Here is a 22,270-nt window from a genome sequence, read left to right on the forward strand (position 1 = left end):
ACCAGAGAAAGAAAGAAAGAAAATGCTTTATAATAAGCCCAGGACATTTTTACAGGTGAGAAACGAAATAATAAGCTTGCTTTGATTTTTTATTCTTCTATAACCCCACCTTTGCATTTTTACAAGCCAGTGCCAGCCAGCACTGAATGGCTTTCTCAACTTTGTTTCATCAGTGTATTTTTTATGGATTGGGCCATCCACTGTCATTGTACTTATAAGTCATTAGAAAATAGAGACTGAGATTCTGCTCTAGTAAATATTCTGTCCGGATACAAAGAGATACAACATATGGAAGTGTTTGTTATACTGGTGATGTAAAAAGAGTTATAAGTTAAGCAGACCATCAGTGAAAAATTACTGAACATATAACACAATATGTGTATATATGTGTGTGTGTGTGTATATATATATATAGATAGACAGATGCATCACATAGATGTAGTCAAAGTGTAAGTCATTATTTTTAAAGCTTCCAGAACATCTAAAAATTTATAATATTTGTATATTTTACCAAAAATTTTAAAGTAATAAATTTCACCCTTTTAAAGTGTACAACTCAGGGTTGGGGAGGCAGCTCAGTAGTACAGCACTTGCCTAGGTTTCAACTCCTACACAGCAATAAACAGTAGATTTTTTTCAGTAGACTTTTTTAAAAAGCATGTTCATAAGGTGTTTCATCCAGCCCCACTACCTAATTTAACACATTTTGATCACTCCTCACCTCCGTAATCCGATCTTATTAACAGTCATGACTATTCTATTCTTCTCTCAGGCGCTGGCAATCATTAGTCTATTTTCATGAATTTACCATTGAAATATTTCATAAAAATGGGATCATATAATATGTAGCCTTTTCATCTGGCATATTTTCAAGATTCATCCTCATTATAGAAGGTGCTGGTACATTCCATTTTATGCATAAAAAACACTAGCATTATTATGATTAGATATACTACATTTTGTTTATACATTTATCAGTTAGTGAACATTGGACTGTTTCCACATTTGAATAATACTGCTATAAACATTCATGTCCAAATTTTGTGTGAACATATGTTTTCAATACTCAAATATATTACTAAGGTGAATTGCTGAGTTATATGGTAACTCTATGTTTAACTTTTGAGGAACTGCCAAAACTTTCCAAAGATGCTGTATTGTTTTTCATTCCAACAATGATGTATGAAGTTTCTGCTCCTCCACATTTGTCAATACTTACTATTTTAACTGTTTTAGAGGGTGGGAAAGACGAAGCTCAGTGTGATTTTGATTGAATTTCAGTAATGACTATGGTATTGACTATCTCTTCATGTGCTTACTGGACACTTGTCTATGTTTTTGGAAAAAAATATCTAGTTAGATCTCTTTTCCATCATTAAACTAGATTAATTTTCCCTTCATTATTGAATTATAAGCATTCTTTATATGTTTTGGATACTATCCCAAACCATATATATATATATATATATATATATATATGAATGATTTGCAAATATTTTCTCTCATTCTGTGAAATATTTTGTTTTCCTGATTGCATTCTTCAGAGCACAAAAAGTTTCTGGTTAGTGAAATTCTACTTACCTATTGTATTTTTACATGCTTTATTATAGTTTTGATATAAAATTTAACAAATCATTGCTTAACTAATGTCACAATGACTCATGCCTGTTTTCCTTTAAAAAATCTGAAGTTTTAGCTTTCACATTTGATCCATTTTGAATTAATTTTTCTGTATGGTATGAGGTAGAGGTTCAACCTTTTTCCCTTGCATATGGATTCCCACTTGTTCAGCACCACTGTAAGGGTTACCCTTTTGCCACTGAATTGTATCTCTATTGAAATTCAATTGACATAATCAAAAGGGTTTATTTCTGAATTAGTGATTGCATCCTATTTATGTATCTGACCTTCTATCACTAGCACAGTTTTTATTACTTCCCAGGTTTGAAATAAGATTTTAAACCAGAGGTGTGATTATTTTAATTTGTGCTTCTTATACAAGATGGTTTGTCAATATTAAATGTCTTGAAATTCCACATGAATTTTAGGATTATCACGTCAATTTCTGCAAAAAAAAAATAGTGGAGATTTTTGACAAGGATGGTGCTGAAGTATATAAATTAATTTGAAGAATAATGTAATCTTGAATCATCAAGTTTACCAACACAAAACTTTCCTCTATTTGAATCTTAATTTCTTTCAATAAAATTTTTATAATTTTCTGTGTACAAACCTTCCATTTCTTTTGTTAAATCTATTCCTATTTTGTTCTTTTGATGTGATTGTAAATGGAACTGCTTTCTTAATTTCATTTTTAGCTTACTCACCAGTGAATATAGAAATGATTTTTTGTTTATTGATTTTGTATCTTGAAACACAGCTTATATCTTTTATCTTGACTCTTATCTTCAATCACGTTTGTGAGTGCATCTATGTGTGAATTCTTTGGGATTTTCTGTTCACAAGATTCTGTGATTCCTGAAAAGAGTTTTACTCCTCCCTTTCATCACCTTTTAAAAGCTAGATAAGGGAAAGTAGGGAGACAGATTTTTCCAAAGGGGAAGGGAATCAAATGCTGGAGGGAGGAGGGTGAGAAAGGCGGGAAGAGAGACGAAGAAGGGATTTTAGATGTGTTATGTATGTGTACCAACCACACATAGGAAACATAAACATTATGTACTACAAAGATGTACTAGTAAGTAAATAAAATTTTAAAAAGAAATTAAAGCTCCATTATAATGTTTCTTGAGATGACTATTCTCACCCTATTACTCTTCATAGAGGGAAAACCTTTTGTCTTCTACTATTAAGCATGATGCCAGTGGACAGTATCTACAGATGCCCTTTATGAGGCCAGAGAAGTTCACAGTTATTTCTAGTTTGTAGAATGTTTTTGTTTATTTTTCCTCATGAAAGATTTTAGTTTTTGCCAATTGTTGTTTCTGTGTTTAATGAAGTGATTATGTGTGGTATTTGCCTTTTATTGTATTAACATGGTAAACTACACTGATTGACTGCCAGATGTTAAATCAAGTACGTATTCCTAGGGTAAGTTCCATTTGGTCAGGATTCATAATCTTTTTATATTGTTTGATTCAGTTTGGCAGAATTTTACTGAGTAATTTTGTTCATTTTATACGTAATATTGGTGTGACCTTTCTTTTCTTAAATGATTTTCCTTGTGTATCAGGATACTACTGGCCCTTATAAAATGAGCTTGGAAGTAATTCTTCCTCCTTATTTTTTGGGGAAAAGGCCAAGCATACTTGTTGGTGATTCCTTTGTGAATGGTAAAAGTAACCAACAAAGCCATTTGGGCCTGGAATTTTCCTTACAGAAGTACTGTAAATATCTTTACTTGTTATAGGTCACGTCAGAGATTCCATTTTTTCTAGGATCAGTGTTAGCATTTTGTTTCTGTGGTGATTAATTCTATTTATCAATTTGATTGGGCCAAGGAATGCCCAAATTAAACATTATTTCTTGGTGAGTCTGTAAGCAGATTTCCAGATGAAGTTAAGGTTTGAGTTACAGGACTCTGTAAACCAAATGGTCCTTCCCAAAGTAAACTGGCATCATCCAACCCCGTGTGGTCCGAAATAGAAAAAAGGAGGAACTCGCACCTTTTGCTTCCTGCCTCCTGCTTTGGCTGAGATACTGTCCTGCTGTCCTTTAACTGGAATTTATTATTCCACTGGCTCCCTTGTTTCTCAGGCATTCAGACTTGGACCCAAATTACACCCCTGGATAATATCACCGCAGCTCAAAGGCCAAAGATCGTAGGACTGCAGGATTTCTTAACCTCTGTAATCATGTGAACCCACTGCTTATAATAAAATAATCCTTCCTTCCTCCTCCTCCTCCTTCTTCTTTATTCTTTCTTTCTCTCCCCCCTTCCTTTCCCCTCTCTCCCTTCCTTTCCCACTCTTCCTCTTTTTACTCTTATTATGTTTCTCTGGAGAACTCTTACAAAATTGTCTTTATCAGAATTTTTCCATTTATTTTGTTCAACATACAACTGTTCATAATATTCTCTTATCCTTTTGTTTTTGAAAGATTTACTGGTTTTTATTTCCTGATTTTTGAGTTGTCTCTATTTTTTACTTAGGAAAACATTTTATTGAGACTAGCTAAAGATAAGTTAATTTCATTGATTTCTTTTTTCAAAAACCAATTTTTGGTTTCACTGACTTTCCTTATTGTTTTTTTTTTTAATTTTCTTAATTATTTTTCCCTTCGATTTCCATTGTTTCTTTCATTTTCTTTGGTTTGGGTTTAGTTTGCTCTCCTTTTTCTATTTCTTTAAAATGTAGGGTTAGGTTACTAATTTGAGATTTTTCTTCTTTTCAATATAAATTTGCATAGTTATAAATTTCCCTTGAAGCACCACTTTAACTATGTCCCACAAGTTCTGATACTCTATTTCATCTTCATTCATCTCAAAACATTTTCTACTATCCTTTGCAGCATCTTCTTTGATCATCTGGTTACTTGGAAATACGTTGCTTTACCTTTCCTGAGTGTGAGCATAGCTTTGGGCAGTCATATAGCCCTTTACAAACCTGTAACCCTTCTGAGTCATAGAAATATGCTCGAGTTTTCAATGCCAACTATGGGATGGATTCTACCTCCTCAGGTTTTCCTTTTAAGTGAATTGCTCAACTTCTTATTTGCTCAACTACCTTAGGCAGCTGTGATGTTAAGTACTTTTTGCTAATTGACTTCTACACATGTAGGTAAATAGCTTGTAGTGGGCAAGGCCAACCAGGTGAAATTAATGCAGGTCCCTTGAATGGAGATGTAAACGTAACTGCCAGAGCAGTCGAATAATGCCAGTACTCTGAGCACTGTTAGGGATGCGGTGGGCCAGTGGGCACCTCCACCTTCCTCCTCCGATGTAACTGTGCGCTGGTTCACACTGTGACTGCGGAGCTGTGGGGTTTGAAGACCACCGTGGCATTGAAGAGGGTAATGAATATGTGGTGAGAAAAAATGCCATAAGTTTGCTGCTTTTGCCAAAATTCAGTTGTTTGTCTTAACTAAACAGTTTTTGGATTGTTATAAGCCTTTTATTACTTTCCAGGATTGAAAAGTTGATTTTGACCATTTTTGTCAATGTTTTTGTTGCTATTTTACACAGGAGTATATTTTGGGGAGATTTTTGCTCTGCTGTTCTTGATATCCAAACTCCTTAAAACTATGCATACCTAAGAAAGTCTAATATTTCTTTCCCACCTTCTGAAACATCATCCAGTGCACCCCACTTTAGAAGGATGCCAGTATAATGCCTCTCTCCAGAGCCAAGTGGGGTATTTATATACCTGAAGGTCATATACGTGGCATCACAGGGTTTAATGGCTCTCCAGGCTCTCCAGACCTCATGGGAGCACTACTCTCCCAGGTCAGTGGGACTGAAGCTCTTAGAATTATGCAGTGCTCCTTTATTCTCCTGCTCCCGAGGACTCGAGCTTTCCTCCACAGCCCTCCTTGTCCAAAACCAGCACTCCCTACCCCTGGGGTGCCACTAGTCCTTCTCTACCCTGTTTACCAACAGAAGCAAACCTTCGATAAATGCCCTTTTGGGGACTTCCACCATCTTGCGTCTCCTGGGTAAAAAACTAGTCATTTTCATGTGGCTGTTTTTATAATCTGGACCCAGCCTAACCTGGAAGTCAAACAAGCTGGTTCTGACTCCAGTGTGGAACACTTTGTACTTAATGGCGCAGGTTTCTGGAACATCACGGAGCAACTACCCTGTGCCAGACTTAGAGATAATCCCGAGAGGTATAGGTGACTAAAACTGAAGTTATAGCACATTGGATCAAGAGCTATGGAGGAGGATCATGGAGACATTTGAGAACGCAATTTTGAAAAGATGAAGAAAGTTAGAGAGGAAACATATTACTATGGGTTCCCCACACTTTATTTATCTACTTTTAGGAAAATATTCTCAAAGGTGAGCTGAATGTTAGTGGTGCTAAATGGTTCTGTAATAGGTTTCTCCACCAAACACAAAAAGTATCATAAAGACTCCAAGTTTCTGCATACAAAGGAGGACAATAATCAGTGACATCTTTAAAGCAGGAGTGACTCAAGCCTGCTCTCTAGGGCAGTGGAGGAGAATATGCAGAGAATACGCAAGTACAGTCTTTGTGAATTGCCTTACAAGTATTAGTTGTTATTATCAAAGCAACTATGTAAACAAATAGATAACAATTATGGAGTCACTCATTTTTATTACCTATGTATCCTAAGTCATTGTGTCTTCATTTGAACATTAGTTTGGGTAATTTAAAGAGTATTATCAATTTATCTCAGTAGAGCACTTTTGTGGGGAATCTTCTGTGAATAGTTCTATAATCATGATGTGAAAATATTAAGGATTACCGGTGTCTCATTTTCATAATAAAAAAAAAAAAACAACATGGAAGAAAAGTAAGACAGTTACTTACGCTCTGCTTTTAACTGTCCAAGGATGGAATTTTCTCCCCTGCACATGGTCCTGAAAGTATGTAAACAAATAATTATGCAGGTTTCAAAACAGTTCCAACCGCAATATCTGTGGTGAATAAAATTCTAGCCTAGGTAAACACAGGGCAAGTGCTTCTACAAGAAGATGATATGCACATTTTAAAAATCTAAAAAGAAAAATGAGTATCACTTATACAACTAGCACAACAAAGTAGCTGTTTTGAAGTGAGTAGAGGGACAAGTTATGAAATTGATGGTAGACTCTGGAACAAGAAACTAATTTTTTTTTTTGTCTTTTTCCTTTTTATCGGTACCAGGGATCGAACTCACGACTGCCTGCTTGCAAGGCAGGCGCTTATGCCGCTGAGCTAAATCTCCAGCCCCCAAGAAACTAATTTTTAAAAGATGGGTTATGAATGAGCTTTTCTTCTAACAAAATTTGGTGATAGCAAAGATAACTTTAGAATGCCTCAAGAGATAAGAATACTTCTAGAATCGTGTTTCTTTCTGAGATGAAAAAGGCAAACCCTTAACAGAGTAACTTAGGAATAGAGGAGACTATTATATTGGGTTGTCTCTATAGTCAGCGAACCCCTTTAAAAGTATAGGGTCAAGTGACTCTGCTAATGATTTGTTTCTCAAGACTCTTGATAATATTTGATGAATTCTAAAGACTAAAAAAACAAAAAGTCTATGCTCCATCTGTTTGCTCTATGAAAGTAATTAAAAATATAGTTATGTCTGGCAAACGCTGATGTTATTAAAGATGATGGCAGCAAGAGATGTTTTTTGCATAATAAAAGGTTATAGTTTGTGTTGCTGAACAAAAGCCAAGCATGTACTTCATTCAACTGGTTCGAGATCAAGAAAACAGTCATAGGAAATAATTATAACTGACAATATTCCAAGAATAATATTAGAATGGCAAATGAAGCAGGTAAAAACCAGTTAAAACATTATGTCAATGGACTTAAATACTTGAAAAGGTGTATGTGTCAAGTTATAAATTAGATAACTAGAAATGGGCAAATCTTCAATCCGAGTCTATAGATCAAAGCACAATAAAAGTTCTGTCATACCCTAGGAGAAACAAACAAGGAAAATGATTAGTTGAAACTCTGGGAGAAAGACAGGTACAAACTTGAAAAGTCATTCAGAAGCAAAAAGATTTTTTAAAAATTTCCGGAATCAGGCATGGCGGTGCATGCCTATAACCCCAGCACTCTGAAAAGCAGAGGTAGGAGGGTTGCACATTTGAGCCCAGCTTGGGTGACTTGGTGACTTAGTGAGACCCTATATTCCAATAATAAATAAAAAGGCCTAGAACTGTGGCTTAGTGTGAAGGCCCTGGGTTCAATATTCAGTGCTGAAAAGAAAACTTCCACCCCCATGTTGACTCAGACTGTACCTTCAGACTCTCTGGGGCTACTGCTGGGGAGCAGTGCAAGCAGGACTCCGAGCCCCGGTCCAATTGGACCAAGCCCCTGAGCCCTTCTCTGATTCATAAATGCGAGCACTATGTAAGATCCTATATTCCCCTTTCACCTCTCAAAAAGGTTTGAGTAGCAAAATAAGAAATCACAGGTGGTTTAAGAAAACAAGAGCTAGTGAAAGCAAGTCTTTTGGTCTGGGCTCTGCTCTGACTTAGCTCTTCTGTCTCGAGGCAGAGCTTGAAAACAGGAGTGGACTTGGTCTGGGCCTCACCACTCCCCTCCCTACTGCAAGGAGAAGTCCAGGGTGCCTTTCTGTCACCTTCTATACTGCCCACCTGGGGGCACCTCCCACCTTTTTGCCATGTGACTTGAAACTCAGGGAGACCCAAGTGTGGCTTGGTGAGAGAATATGTAACTTGAGTTTTTCAAATCCCAAGTATAGGGCTCACCACTTTTTCCAGAATTTTAACAAAGATGTAGCAGAGAAATTAAAGAAAATTTCATTTTCTAACTAAGGTTAATATTGCCAACCTTGGTAAAGAGTGCTATCTAAAGAATCGTAATAAAGCGCTGCGGTTTTGAAGATAAAAAATGCATTGTGGTAGCCATTGTTGATTCTCTGTTCTCTTGGTCTAAAATCCTGTATCACTTTCATTGTTTTGTTTCAACTGGTTTTATTCTGTTCCGTATTGTTTGAGTTTATTATGTTTGATGGTATGGACAGCTATTTTAAAGATAACATGAGGCATTATGGTAGCCATTGCTGATTTTCTACCTTGTTGTGAATTCCTGTACCACTTTCATTGTTTTATTTTTACTGGTTTTGTTGTTTCATTTTGTTTGGTTTTATTCTCTTTAAAATCAAATTTAAAAAAAGAATTGTAATAAAATACACTCATATCGTGTGTAAATAAATAATTGGTGTAAATAAATAATTGTTTACATACTTTCAGGACCAATAATTGATAAAATTAAATATTTTAGGTATTTAATTTTATCATAGAACATGGAAAGTTCAGCTACTACTTAGTGATTTAAAGACAAATTTTAACTGATATACATATGACAAAAAGCAAACATACAATGCAAATATTTTGATTCTTTTATACTTGCCATGTATCTTAAGCCCACTGCTTATGACTGTAAGCTCCATTTGAACTTTATCAATTAGTAAACAGGACAAGAGTTGAGAGTAAACTAAACAGAAATGTTCCTTTGTGCAATGCTCCACTGAACGGATGCGTAGACACGCCGTTCTCTTCCCCAGCTTGAGTGAAAGCTCAGAAAAGACTGTTTTGCATTTTGGCACCTGTAGTTGAAGTGCATAATGGCCTGCAGAGCATTTCCTCCTCCGGTTGAAATGTCTCCTTCAAATCCCGGCAGCAGGGGTATCACAACATACACCCGGTACCTCTGGCCTGCCCTGTGAAAGTCAGATGCACAGAAATTCATCAGAACAAAACAAAAAATGATAAAGCAACACTTAAAATGACTGCCAAGAAGTTCACATGGCTTTAAAGACACAGTGAATGGCTCTGTACAAAATACTCTCCCCTTCTTTGGTGCTTGGGGGTGCTATTGGGCTGAAGGCCAGGAGCTGCATCCAGGCTATCAATTCACAGCCTGAACAATGTGCTCAACTTGGCAGCACTAACTTTCTCTCTTCAGCATAGCCTTTGTAAAATAAAATTCAGTGTAAGAAAGCCTTCCTTAGCTCTCTAGAAAGTGGGGCCCTGGGAGTGGGTTATAACAGTTTTGAAAACAATGCCACCTTATTAGCTAGATATGTAATGTTATATCCGTAGTACCTAGCTGAGAGCCTGGCAAATAGCAGGCCTTCAATGTCTAGCTACTGGATAAATAGATTCCCACAGCCCAGATCTCCGGGCAAAAAGTAGTCACTTAAGTCTTTTCCAATATTCCAGTGTTTTTAGTCTTTAAGAATTCTGAGGTTTCAGCAGCAAAACGTTTCCTGAGGCTCTTCAAGAATTCAGAGTCACTAATTGTTAGTTTTAAATCCCCTACAAATGTAACACAGTATTTTTTGGCCCATTCTCCCAACTGACTAGTGACACCTATTGAAGGAAAAGGACTCTACTTAATGATACAATAACAGAAGAAAATATAGCCTCTATTTTGACATGCACTCAGAGACTCAGAAATGTGAATACTTGTGCTTTAATTAGTACACCTGAATTAAAGCCCTGAACTGTTGAAGTCCCTTTCTCCATTTATAAGACACACAGGAAGAGAAAGTTCAAAAATGAACATGGTGCCCTCGGCACTCAACAAATCTCACCAGGATGCCTGAGAGCTCTCTATTCACTTACTGCTTCATTTTCAAGTCTGACTCTGCCCCACATTCCCCAGACCCACATTGTTTCTTTCATGTGACTGCTATGACTACTTGGAGGATTCAGATTTCATTCCTGATGACCTGGGCCATCCATGTGTGTATCAGGGTGTGCAGAATGTGACATCAAGGGCAGAAGTGGCTGTCCTCAGCATGGGGTCTGGAGGTTGCGAGCCAGAGAAAGGAGAGATTTTAAGTAGCTTGTTGCAATGGCACGGATTAACCACTAGATGGCAAACACAGTTTGAGTTAGAAACAAACAAAAAGCAAATGCCCAAATTGGCTGTTAGATAAGATAAAAGGCCCAATCACTAAATGGTAAACGGGAGGGTGAAAGAGAACAGAAAGAATACTAAGCGATTTCCCCTCAGCCAGTTTAAAGGCCAAATGGGTTAAACTGGACATTTAGGAATGGTCACCACTTGGCTTCATCTGCCTTTCCAGAATCTTTTTCCATCTGATATGATCCTCCATATCCCCACACTAGCCATGGAGGATGAAGGCCTTTTGCTCAGAGGCACCTACCTATTAAAGAGCTACAGTCCACCAGCTGTCAGCCTGAGCACACCCCACTCTTACCCCTTCCCTTCAGCCACCTGAATCTTCAGTCAGTTTTGGGTCTTTCCAGCCCATGCACTGCACACACAGTACATACCAGGAAGTGTATCCGGCACCCTCTGCACTCTATGTGACAGTGATACCCACATCTGTGGCCAGCTATGGGATAAGCCCTCTGAAATGTTGGGAGGCTGTCCGCATAGCTTTCTATTTTGAGCAGTGCTAAGCTGAGAACTCTTGGTGGACAATGTACATTCGGGATTGCTCACTTTGGGAGGACAGGGCTGGGTGATGACAATGTCTGTTTGTGGGGAAGCCTCTGTTAAGAAGAGGGTAGGCTCCATGGAAATTTTTTCTTAAATTACATTTTGTTTGAATTTTTGTTGCAGGAAAAAGATTTAAATGATATCCAGTATTGGGGTATAGGAGTCATGCATGTAGTCCCAGTCTTCAGAGGGCTGAGACAGAAGGACAGCAAGTTTGGGGCTGCCAGGGCAACTTAGTGAGATCCTGTCTCATAAAACAACAGTTACAACAAAACAACAACAAACCAAACCACAACAAAACAAAACAAACAAAAACTTGCCACTTAATCCATTTTCAAGTATATAGTTCAGGACCACCAAATGCATTCACAAAGTTGTGCATCCACCAAGATTATTTCCAAAAGTTTCCCATCAGCCCAAACAGGAATTCTGTAACTATTAAATAATAATTATCTCATTTCCCTTCCCTGAAGCAATGCAAATCTCTATTTTCTGTCTTTAAGAATTTGCATCACAAATTTTCCTGTTGTGTATGGCTTATTTTACTTAGCATAACATTCTCAAGGTTCATTCACGTGGTAGTATGTCTCAAAATTCTTTTCCTCTCTAATGCTGAATGATACTCCACGCTACATAGATACTACATTTATTTGTTGATGGCTGCTTGGGTCATTTCCTCTTCTGGCCATTGTGAATAACATTACTGTTCTTGGCTTACAGTCTGAGTCCCAGTTCTCAGTTCTTTTATATATATATTCAACAATGGGATTGTTGGGTCATTCTTTGTTTAGTGTCTTGAGGATCCACCAAATAAATTACACTTTACAAGAGGTAACATATGCTCATAGTATAAAATTTAAGAGCCAAAGAAGACTGTGTCAGACACATCCAATCAACTCCTTGATTCAAGCCACACACGCTCAGCTGCACAGGTTCTTGTGGCCTCCTTAGCACGAGATCTCACAGCACTGGGGTTATGCAAATGGCAGCAATGAGATTGTGGGAAGGGCCTGAACTCCTACTGTGCAAAATTATTCATGGTATTAAAAGCAACATGAGGTGGCAGGCAATAAGTCACCAGTAACTGCCCAACAGACAGGCAATGACATTATCCACTTGTGTTCAGAACAACTTTATAAAACTGCATTCTCAAGTTTCTTATTAAGTTTTCTTTGAAAATTCATTAACTCTTATGGCAATGCTATGTTTGAAAGCTAAAAATCTGAAATAAATATCCAATAAAGGAAGAATGATTAACTAAATTACATTATAGCCCCCCAATGGAGTAACCACTTTGCACTCACTAAAAATGGCTAGTGTGACAACTCGGCAGCAAAATGCTTCTGACGCCAATAAAAAGGGGGCACAATGCAGAGATGTCATTAAACAACAAGACAAGGGTGGCAACTGATGTTAATAAATATGAAAGCATTTTTCCTTCAAATATATTAATATCCACCATCCTGTGCTTGATACCACATTCTGTGTTTGATACCCTATTGCTGCTGGGGTGGAACCTCACCAAAGATGTCAACCTTTCAGAGTTAAGAAACTAGAATAAAAAAAGAAAGAAAGAAATCAGAGTGAGATCCTCCTGCTGAGGCAGGAGGATAATAAAGCACGCGATGATGTAGGGATTTTTTTTTTTACGTAAACAGAGCTCCAGAAAAAAATCAGGACAGATCTCACTCCCTTTGAATGCTAAGCTATGAGAGACGTGATGAGCTGGGTCTCGTTTCTAGGCAGACTCCACAGTATGTGGAAAGTCGGTCCAGTCACCCACACGCTGGGGAGGCACCAGGAGAAAGTGCAGAAAGGCAACACTGAAAGCACAGGCTGGAATCCACACAAGCCACAGTGCTAAGATCTATAAGCCCCTCAAGACTCACGGCCCCAGATCATCGGTTATCAGGGCTGGAGATGAAGCACTTGACTGACAGAAGATACAACTGAAAGAATGAGAAACCACGGAATTGGGCCACATTTATCAGGAAATACCTAAACTATAGTGTCTTCTATTGGACTTGAACTAGAAGTTCATTGGAGTTACGGTGGGTGGAGTAACAATCCAATAGAAAGTAGAAATATGCATGAATAAAAAGGGAAATTGCAAGTTATTGTAAACCCAAATATCGAGTTCAGTCATCCAAGTATTATAATCCTCTTTCTAATCTTCCTCACAATCCAAAGATGTATTTTATAATCCTATTGAGACGTTATTGGAATCCCAGCTGGTCAACTCCAATCTACCATCACCAGTGCAATCCATGGCAAGAGTAAAGACACAAAGGCATATTCCAAGTTAAGGGCAGCCAAGGGGTCCTAAATCCAATCTTCATGAGGAGTGCGGACATAGGCCTCTCCCAGCATTTTTAATCTTGTGAAGAAAGGGAGGGGTCGCTCAGGGATGAGGGATAGTGAGGATGTCAGGGATTACTGAGTAACTTGAGCTGGCTGGCCAGGTGCAAGAATGGCAGCTCTATAATTTGCAGAGATAAAGATATGCAGAAGAATCAATTTACATAGCCCAATTAAGGTAACAGTAGAATTGTTTTGGGGGGCTAAGGCTTTGGTTTCTGACATGCAAACTCTTGTGCCCTGGGGAGTCACAGCCTCTTATCTTGAGGCTGTACCCAGTTGACATTCCTGGAGCTAACATCTAGCCAGCTCAATCCTGTATTGTGGAGAGTACCAAGCAAGGAAACAGAACTGTGTGATGGCTATAGATTTTGCACATTAGCACCTGGGCGAGCCTTATTTGCAATACTCAGAGCCAATGAAACAGGAGGCAATACCCTAGCCAGCCTTTACATATCAGTATAAGGAAATGAGTCTCCAAGTAGTCAAAGTCACAGCAATTATTTTGGATTCAAAGGGAGTCACTGAAGTTGTCTACCACACAAGTGACTTTAGGGTGGTTAGAGTGTAGCTTTTTACAATGAATAGTTTTGCAATTTGTGATTGCTGAGATGCTGCCTGCATCTTTAAATGCAGAGAACAATTCCTTGGGTAGATAGGTTCCTATTTTGATAGGCCTCAGCATCCTCTTGCTTTTTTCTCCTGCAGAGCCCTCCTTCTCCCCAACCTTGACCTTCCTGTGAGAGGGGGTGGTCTACTCATAATGAGGCAGGATCTATAAGAAAGTCCCAAGAAGCCTCAACATTTTCTCGAGTGTTAAGATACTTTGTTTTTTGAGAATTACAGGTCATATTTCATTACCATAAACTTCAAAAGTGTCTATAAATCCTTTCAACGTTGTAGATTGTACAGCAATGAAAACTGTCAGAAATAAGAATAATTGTGGTTGGCTTTTAGTGGGGGTTTTGTGGAAAAAATATTATGCCAGCATGGTATCAGTTACATGGACTTGGATCTGTAGTGTCTGGGTGGTTTGGGACATACTCCTTTTATTTTGTGTTTTTGGAAAATCTTTTAAAATGCAATAAATCTTTCTGGGCTTCAGATTTCTCATCTGTACCTAAGGGAATTGGCTAAAATATTTGCTGGCTCACTAGAAATGTTGGCCCTATCTAATACTCATGATCTATTATATGTGTGCTGATGATATTTACATATTGTGAACAAACACATAGAGTTCTTCTCATTGTTTATCTTTTGCAAACTTGCCATGCTTTTAAATGCAAGAATGTAAGGAATGCTGGGTTAGCCCAGTTTGACCTTGACTAGGAGTTGATAACCTTTGGCAGGCACATCCCTTCGGTGTCTCAAATAAGACTCTACAAAACCCTTATTAAACCTTTCCCAGTTTGACCTAGCTGTTTCCATTCTTTTTCTCTCTCCCTCTCTCTCCTTTCTCTGCCAGGGCACTTGTTCAGGCTTAAAATGATGGCTGGCCCTTGCTCTGCTAATTTTCACATCTTAAATCTTCTGAAATGACCATTCTGGAACAGAATAAAAGCTATTAAATGAGCTAAATGAAAACTCTGGCCATGATCTGTTGTCATCTGTGCCCCAGTGTAACCTCTTCTCTAGGAATTTTACAGGATTTGGAAGATTCTCCACTAGAAAAAAAATGTGCAACTGGCATAAAGTCTTTTTTTTTTTTTTCTTTTTATTGTCTTTAGTTTAAAATTTCTTTCTCTAACATGCCCAATATACCTTTTCAGCTAGGTCTGAAATTAGAGGATACAGATATTCTTTAAATCTAAGGAATGCTTATCTGTTAATTGCTTTAAAATTAAAGCATTTATCTCATTTTTAAATTTTAAGGTAAGACATCTCCCACTGATTTCTGGGAAGCTTAACATTAGAAAAGTTCTACCTCCTTAGAAATGAGGAAAGCTTTGTACCTTAGTGGTGAGGAGCACAACCTGCACCCTGAAAACATGGTTTGAGTTCTAGTTCTCTCCCATTAATGGATATGTGATTTGAGTATGTTACTGAACCTCACTTTGGTCTGCATCATCTCTAGAATTGAAAAAACTATGCATTCAACCCCATAAGGTTAACTTCAAGACTGAATGAAGAATGAAAACGCATCTACTTTAAGGAAAGACTCAAAGAAGTATTTGGTAGCATTTGTATTCATTCAACAACCAGAGCTTTCAGTTAAAAAGCTTATATGCATTTCAAGAAAAATAAAGTATACAGAGTCTAAAACAAAACAAAACTGCACCGAATTCACATTTACACTGCAAGATATTTTTTACTTTATTGTTTTGGAAAGCGTCTTAGCCTATCAATAATGAAGAATCTCAAAATGTAGTATGGCCTCTATAAACAGAATGTACCAGTCCTGTGCCAGCATCTTCTATGAGAGTCGGGGGAAGGAATGGAAGCAAATTGTTCTTATTCTGCAGCAACCATCCAGGAGTTTTAAAATAAAGAATGCTTAAACAGCTCTTTAATTAAAACTGCTCTGTTTCTGGCATGCCTATGAATTCTGATTTTAATGTCAAGGGTTTTTTTCATCTGTACTTGTATCTATGGTGTGTAACACATAATTCCAAGTGACGAGTATCTTGGAAATGCTATAATAATTTCTTACACTAACTGGATGATGTATAACCGCCTTCATATATATTCAGATATTTATTATTATTCTTTTTGTTAATGAAGAAATGGTGTTAGAAAAGGAGACTGATACACTCAAAAGGTTGCATACCAGGCTCTCTCCACATATCTGTTCTCACAATAATTTCAGATTTTCCAGTGTGTATTTCCCATTTAACCCAAATACAGGCAGATGGTAACTCTTCCACAGTTACAGGAACTATGACAAGTTAGAATAATTTCTAAAGCTGCATATATTCTAAGTCAACAGCCTGTTTTCATGACACACGTCAACATTTTGGTAGTAACAGTGTGAAATGGACTAGCTCACTTCCCAACTTTCTACCAACACCAAACCATACATGTTGTTTCCATTATTAGCAAAGACCTGAGACAATCCTCATTAACCACGTGCTTATATCACAAGAGTTTTAATACGTTCTTACCCAAATCAGGTGGTCCTATCCTGCCCTGTGGTTTATTCAGACATAGTAAGGAACACTCATCTGTAGACATAGACATTGTATTATGATTTTTCTTCCTGACCTCTGGTCACATTTGACTCATTAAGGACAGGCTGTGGGTTGGGAGCTGGCCTCGACTCCAAGACACTTTTACCTATCAGAAGAGATATGCTGTTTTCTGCAGTGATTCATCCAGCAGTTCTTAGTTCAGTACAGGATAAACATGAGTCTGAGGTTCCGGGTCAGGAATCAGAACACTAAATCTTTGCAAAAACTTGTTTTGGTAAAGAATTATGGCTGTTAAGAAAGAAGGAGGGGGAACTGAAGAGAACAGAGAAAATTGCTTAGGGGACTCTTGTGAATTAGATTTCAGCACTGGCAGAAAAATAAAGATGTTGCCCAGTTGAGGGAATTGGGAATTTAAGGACTCAGATCTCTCTGGAATAGGAGGGACCTGGAAGAGGGCCTGCATTCCCTGGTCAGGCCTGGCCAACTGCATACTGTCATTTCCCTCCAACTGCTTTATACTGAAGTCTATTCTTTTTACAACACCCAAAATTATACATGTTGGTAAGAATGTGACTTTGGCAGGGAATTTCTGAGTTTCAAAAGAGTACAAAACAAAGAAGCCAATGAAAAAAGAAAAGGATGGCTCATCATGGCCCCTAAGTTGTGAAAAGGCGGTGCTCTATTACTGGGAGCCTAAAAGATGGCTTTCTAATTCTTTCTTGACTTTATCTCAGAATATAAGCTCACAGACTTCAAGTTATTAAGCGAAAAAAAAAATTACAGTTGCAATTAACACAAGACAGAGAGAACAATACGGCAATGCAGAGAATGACAAAACAGAAAATATATTTACAGGATGCAGGTGTTTATCTGCTGAAAGTCTAAATGCATGATATACATGTGACTATCAAAGAAAGCAAAATTATTGAGATATCAGTGCTCAGTGACACAGCTAACTTGAAATTTGATGGGCTCATTTTCCATTTTCTGCAAAGTAAGCTTGAAACTGCCAGTCTAGAAGGTGTCCTATAAATCTCCAAGTGTGAGATACAGTTTGCAACTGTTAGTATCTTATCACATATCTTTTTACTTTCAGAAGCAGCCCATAGGATCACTGAGAAATATTCAATCAGAAAATATCTCAAAGTTCATTAGAGTCCTGAAATGCTAGGATTTCATGATTTTATAAGTCCAGTTTAAAGGCAAATTAGTATGGCAAAGAAAAACATCCTTTCAGGCTCTCATACACTTATAAATAAATCTTACAGCTTGTTAAGCTATATACTAGAGGAGATGAGTGAAGTTCAAGTTTATTCTATCCTATTTATTAGCTGATCATAGTTCTAAAATTTGAGTCACTGCTCAGTCTATTGAACTAATCTGTCAATGTATTCCTGTGACTTACTTCAATTTCACACACACACACACACACACACACACACACACGTACTTTTCTTTTTTGTCAAATGTTTTCATAGATAAAGTGGGCACACTTGCATAAATGAAACATAAGAGTTGACAGAAAGATAATGCAATTTTATAAACTAAATTTAAATTACCCCCATAGAGTCAGGAGATTGGCAAGGATGTAAGGAATTTCCGGGTATACATATATGTTTAACTGTAAACAGGCTGTTTTAAAGTCATTTGGGAATAGATCCTATGATGACTTTCTAAAGTTTCTATAAAAGCAAAGAATGAAGGTTAACCTGTAAAAGCACAGACCACCATTATTCTACATGGTCATATATGCTATTCCAAACTAGTCCTAAACCAAATTACCTGTGTTTTGGAGTCACCTTTGTAGCATAAAAATAATCAGGTACCTGGGCCCCATGTCAAGAAATTATGCTCTATTACCTGGGAGTTGAATCAATGTATTTGCAATTTTGCAAAGTTCTCATGGTGACTGATGTGCAATCAAAAGTCAGATCTACCACACATCCTCTAAAATGTAGACAGGCACTCACTCCCTCAGCTTCTGGGAGGGTTAGCCACAATCAAGAGATTTTCTAGGTTTTGTTCTACATAGCCCAAAGGGACCTCCCTCACTCAAGGTCGTCATTACGAGCTAGTAGAAGCTGATACCCAAGACTTGGTCAAAGAGAAAGAGGGGACAGCAAAGGTAGAACTCACTTGCCTCAGCCTTAGAAAACCCCAAATTATCTTTAATCCCTTCCTTCTGTGAAATGGAGTTATTGGAGATGGGGGAGATTGGGTCAAAAGTCCAAAGGCTGAGGCTCAAAGCTGTTTTTGCCTATAGTGGCTAGTGGTCTAAAAAGTCATACAGTAATAAGTTTTCAGTGCCAAAAATAGAGATCATAACAATATAATAATTACTACTAGGTGACCTACTTTCCTGAGTAGTTATAAGGAATCAATAAGATAATCTGAACCACATAAAATATTGTGAATCACATAAAATATTTGATACTCATGTCTTTTAAGTCTAAAATTTATCACATATTATGTGAAAGAAAGATATTAAAGACACTTATGGGTAAAAAATGCTTTAGTCCTCAAATGTGTATATACTTGGCATTTTACACTTCATGCATTCAGTGACTTAAAGTAATAAAATATGATGGTTTTGTTTGCTCAATGTGCAACTTCTATATAGAGCTAAAATCAACCATAAAAATAAATTGTCTCGGGTGCCAGAACAATTCACCTAAAAAATATCAACAAATAGTGCTAGGACAACTCTTACAGTGCTAAGGAATTAAGCTGATCCCTAACACACATCATAAACAAAAACAAATCAAAATGAATCAAACTCATAGGAGCAAAAATCATTACATTCTCAGAAGAAAAAAAAAATCTTAGAAGAAAACTGGCAGAAATCTTCATGATCCTGGACCGAGTGGTAGTTTCTTACTTATGACACCAAATACACAAGTGATAAAAGAAAAATATCAATAAATTGAACTTTATCAATATTAAAAACTTTTTATGTTTCAGAGGACATCGTCAAAAAAAAGCCCTACTGGATAAGAAAAACTGTTTACAAATCATGTATCTGATATGGGACTTGGATTCAGAACATCTCCAAAAAAACCTCTTCAACTCAGTAGTCAAAACACAAATAACTCAATGATAAAACGGGCAAGAGATCTGAATAGACATTTCTCCCTAGATGAGATTTAAGTGGTCAATAAGCAAGCAATGAATGGCCAATAGAGAAATTCTAGTTCAAACCACAATGAGATACTAATTGAAATAATCCTATTAGGGTGACTGTAATGTAAAAAAAAGAGAGCTAACAATAAATATTGACAATGATATAGAGAACTTAGAGCTCTCAGACCCTGGGAGAAGGTATGCTATAGCATAACTGCCTTAGAGGATAGTCTGAAAGTCCTTAAAATGTCAAATAGAGTTAATATAAGACCCAGCAATTTCACCTTTAGATAAATTAAAATATATCAGCATAAAAATCAGTACAGAGGGTTGAGGATAGAGCTGAGTGGTACAGCCTTTTCCCAAAATGTACGGTTCAATACAAAAAAACAAAACAAAACAACAACAAAACTAGTACAAAATGTTTATAGTAATGTAATTCAGAATAGCCAAAAAGTGAAATAAACCCAACTACCTACCAGTTCTTGATGAATGGTGATGAAATAAAATGTGGTATACGCACATTCAATAAAAAGAAATAAAATGCTGACACATGCTGTAACATAGATAAATCCTGAAAACAGCATTCTAAATGAAAGAAATCAGTCATAAAATGCCACATATTAAATTATTCCACTTTATGAAATGCTCAGACTAAAAAAGTCCACAGGAAAAATAGACTAATTTTATCAGGGACTAAGAAGGTATGGATAGGGGCTGGGGATTTAGCTCAGCGGCATAAGTACCTGCCTTGCAAGCAGGCAGTCGTGAGTTCGATCCCCGGTACCGATAAAAATGAAAAAAAGACAAAAAAAGAAGGAATGGATAATGACTATTAATGGGTATAAGATTTCTTTCTGGGGTGATAAAAATGTTCTAAAATTAATTTGGTAATGATTGTGCAATTATAAATATACTAAAAATCACTGCATTGTATCATTTAAGTGGATGAATTATATAGTATGAGGGTTCTATCTCAATAAACCTGGTAAAAATAATCTTATGAGCTAAAGAAACAAGACAGAAATAAGAATTTAAATATAATCCCTGAAAAACGGTTATATCTATTTTGCTTTGCTTATAAATGAACTCACTGTCTAACATTAAATAAATCAAACCACACACTTCCTGTGTGGAAAGAGACTAGACGGGAAAAACTGATTGCGGTCTGAAAGAATTCAGATTCCCACCAACACAAAACCATTATATATATTTCATTCCCACCAAAATGGACTCAAAAGTTCTTAGAAATTGACTCAAATGAAAGGAATCAATAACATACTGCTGGCTTGTGCACATTAAAGTCTGTGAGGAAATAACAGCACTTTAAACATGAGCATCTAAAATCCAATTGAGTAGTAAATACAAGAATATTGGGAATCACAACTTTGCCCAGTATTTTACTTTCTCAAATGCCAGAAATTTTACCTGTGAGCTTTCAGGATCCTCTGAGCAATGGCATCACCCACTCTGTTGAACACAACTTTGTCATCAGCACAGCTTATAAAAAATTGGTTCTATGAGAAAAAAAAAATAGGACAATTATTCTTAGCAGAACATAAACTCTTCTTGGTATAAGGAAAATGCGGTAAGGAATGAAGGTTGCACTGACTTTTTTTTAAATATTCATGCGGTATGCTCTGACCACTGAAACCACACCAGGAAAGTAAATGATACAATAAAGTCCCTCACCTGACTTGAGTCTCATGCATATCTAAATCATTGGTCACTTACAGCATCCTAGTCAAGTAGAAAGCCACATTATTATTTTACCATGAGAGCATATAGGTTATATCCTTAGATTGCTAAGAACATTTTAAAATTAGGTTTTTTGAAATTCACACATTGTGTAAATGCTTACAATTAAAAACTTCTATTACTATTATATTATTGGCATATATCCCATGCTAAGTTTACTTTTTAGCAAAGTAGGTGGCAGAGACTTGGTCTATTTCTTTCCATCCTTTTCCACTATATCTTTATATCTGCTTTTATCTTGACTCTTTGGTTTGGGTGTCAGATTATCTTTGAACTTCTATCTTAAGTAAGTATGGTGCACCCTTTTGTAAGTATGGTGCATACATAAGTAAACTAACAAAATGGGGAAAAAAGAAATATATTTCCCTAAGTATTTCTGCTATTTGTGTATCTATAAAACATTTTTAAAACGTATTAGAAAACCAGCTCTGACATTATCATAATGGTATAAGAATGTTTTACTACATAAAAGAATGTTAAAAATTAGAGAAAAATATTATGAATACCATGTGCTCGGAATCGCAGACCGTTAGAATTTTCTGTAATTTCTAATAATTACTTCAAAGTAGTGTTTGCTAATCATTTTGAGGTGCAAAGATATAGAAGCAATAACTCAAAATATGAGTATCACCCTTTTACAGGATTATCATTTTGATTACTATACAGGCTTTTTCACTTAAGTACACAAATCTGCAAAATAGCTCCAGAACACAGATTTATAGAAGATATCATACAGAAACTCTTTTAAGATTGTGGTTTGCTGTAAGGCATCAAAAAACTGAAGTATCAGTGGCAGCCAAAGCATAATTTTCCCTCTACCCCGAA

At 36.8% G+C, this 22,270-nt stretch overlaps 1 protein-coding gene across 12 annotated transcripts in view; it reads right to left on the reverse strand.

Moving 5' to 3' along the window:
- The window catches only part of Pld1 (phospholipase D1), a 233,157-nt gene that overhangs the window by 40,313 nt on the left and 170,574 nt on the right, over positions 1–22,270 (reverse strand). For all 12 annotated transcript variants that reach the window (XM_023562262.2, XM_063227160.1, XM_063227169.1 and 9 more), the window contains 3 exons: positions 21,116–21,204; positions 9,214–9,327; positions 6,453–6,502 (listed from right to left, as the gene is read on the reverse strand). In XM_023562262.2, the coding sequence (XP_023418030.2) occupies positions 6,453–6,502; positions 9,214–9,327; positions 21,116–21,204 (253 nt within the window). The remainder of the gene's footprint in view (positions 1–6,452; positions 6,503–9,213; positions 9,328–21,115; positions 21,205–22,270) is intronic.

The sequence above is a fragment of the Cavia porcellus genome, unplaced genomic scaffold (assembly GCF_034190915.1).
Source record: "Cavia porcellus strain 051 isolate PalLab524CR breed Dunkin Hartley unplaced genomic scaffold, mCavPor4.1 scaffold_17, whole genome shotgun sequence".
In the NCBI taxonomy this organism is placed as follows: domain Eukaryota; kingdom Metazoa; phylum Chordata; class Mammalia; order Rodentia; family Caviidae; genus Cavia; species Cavia porcellus.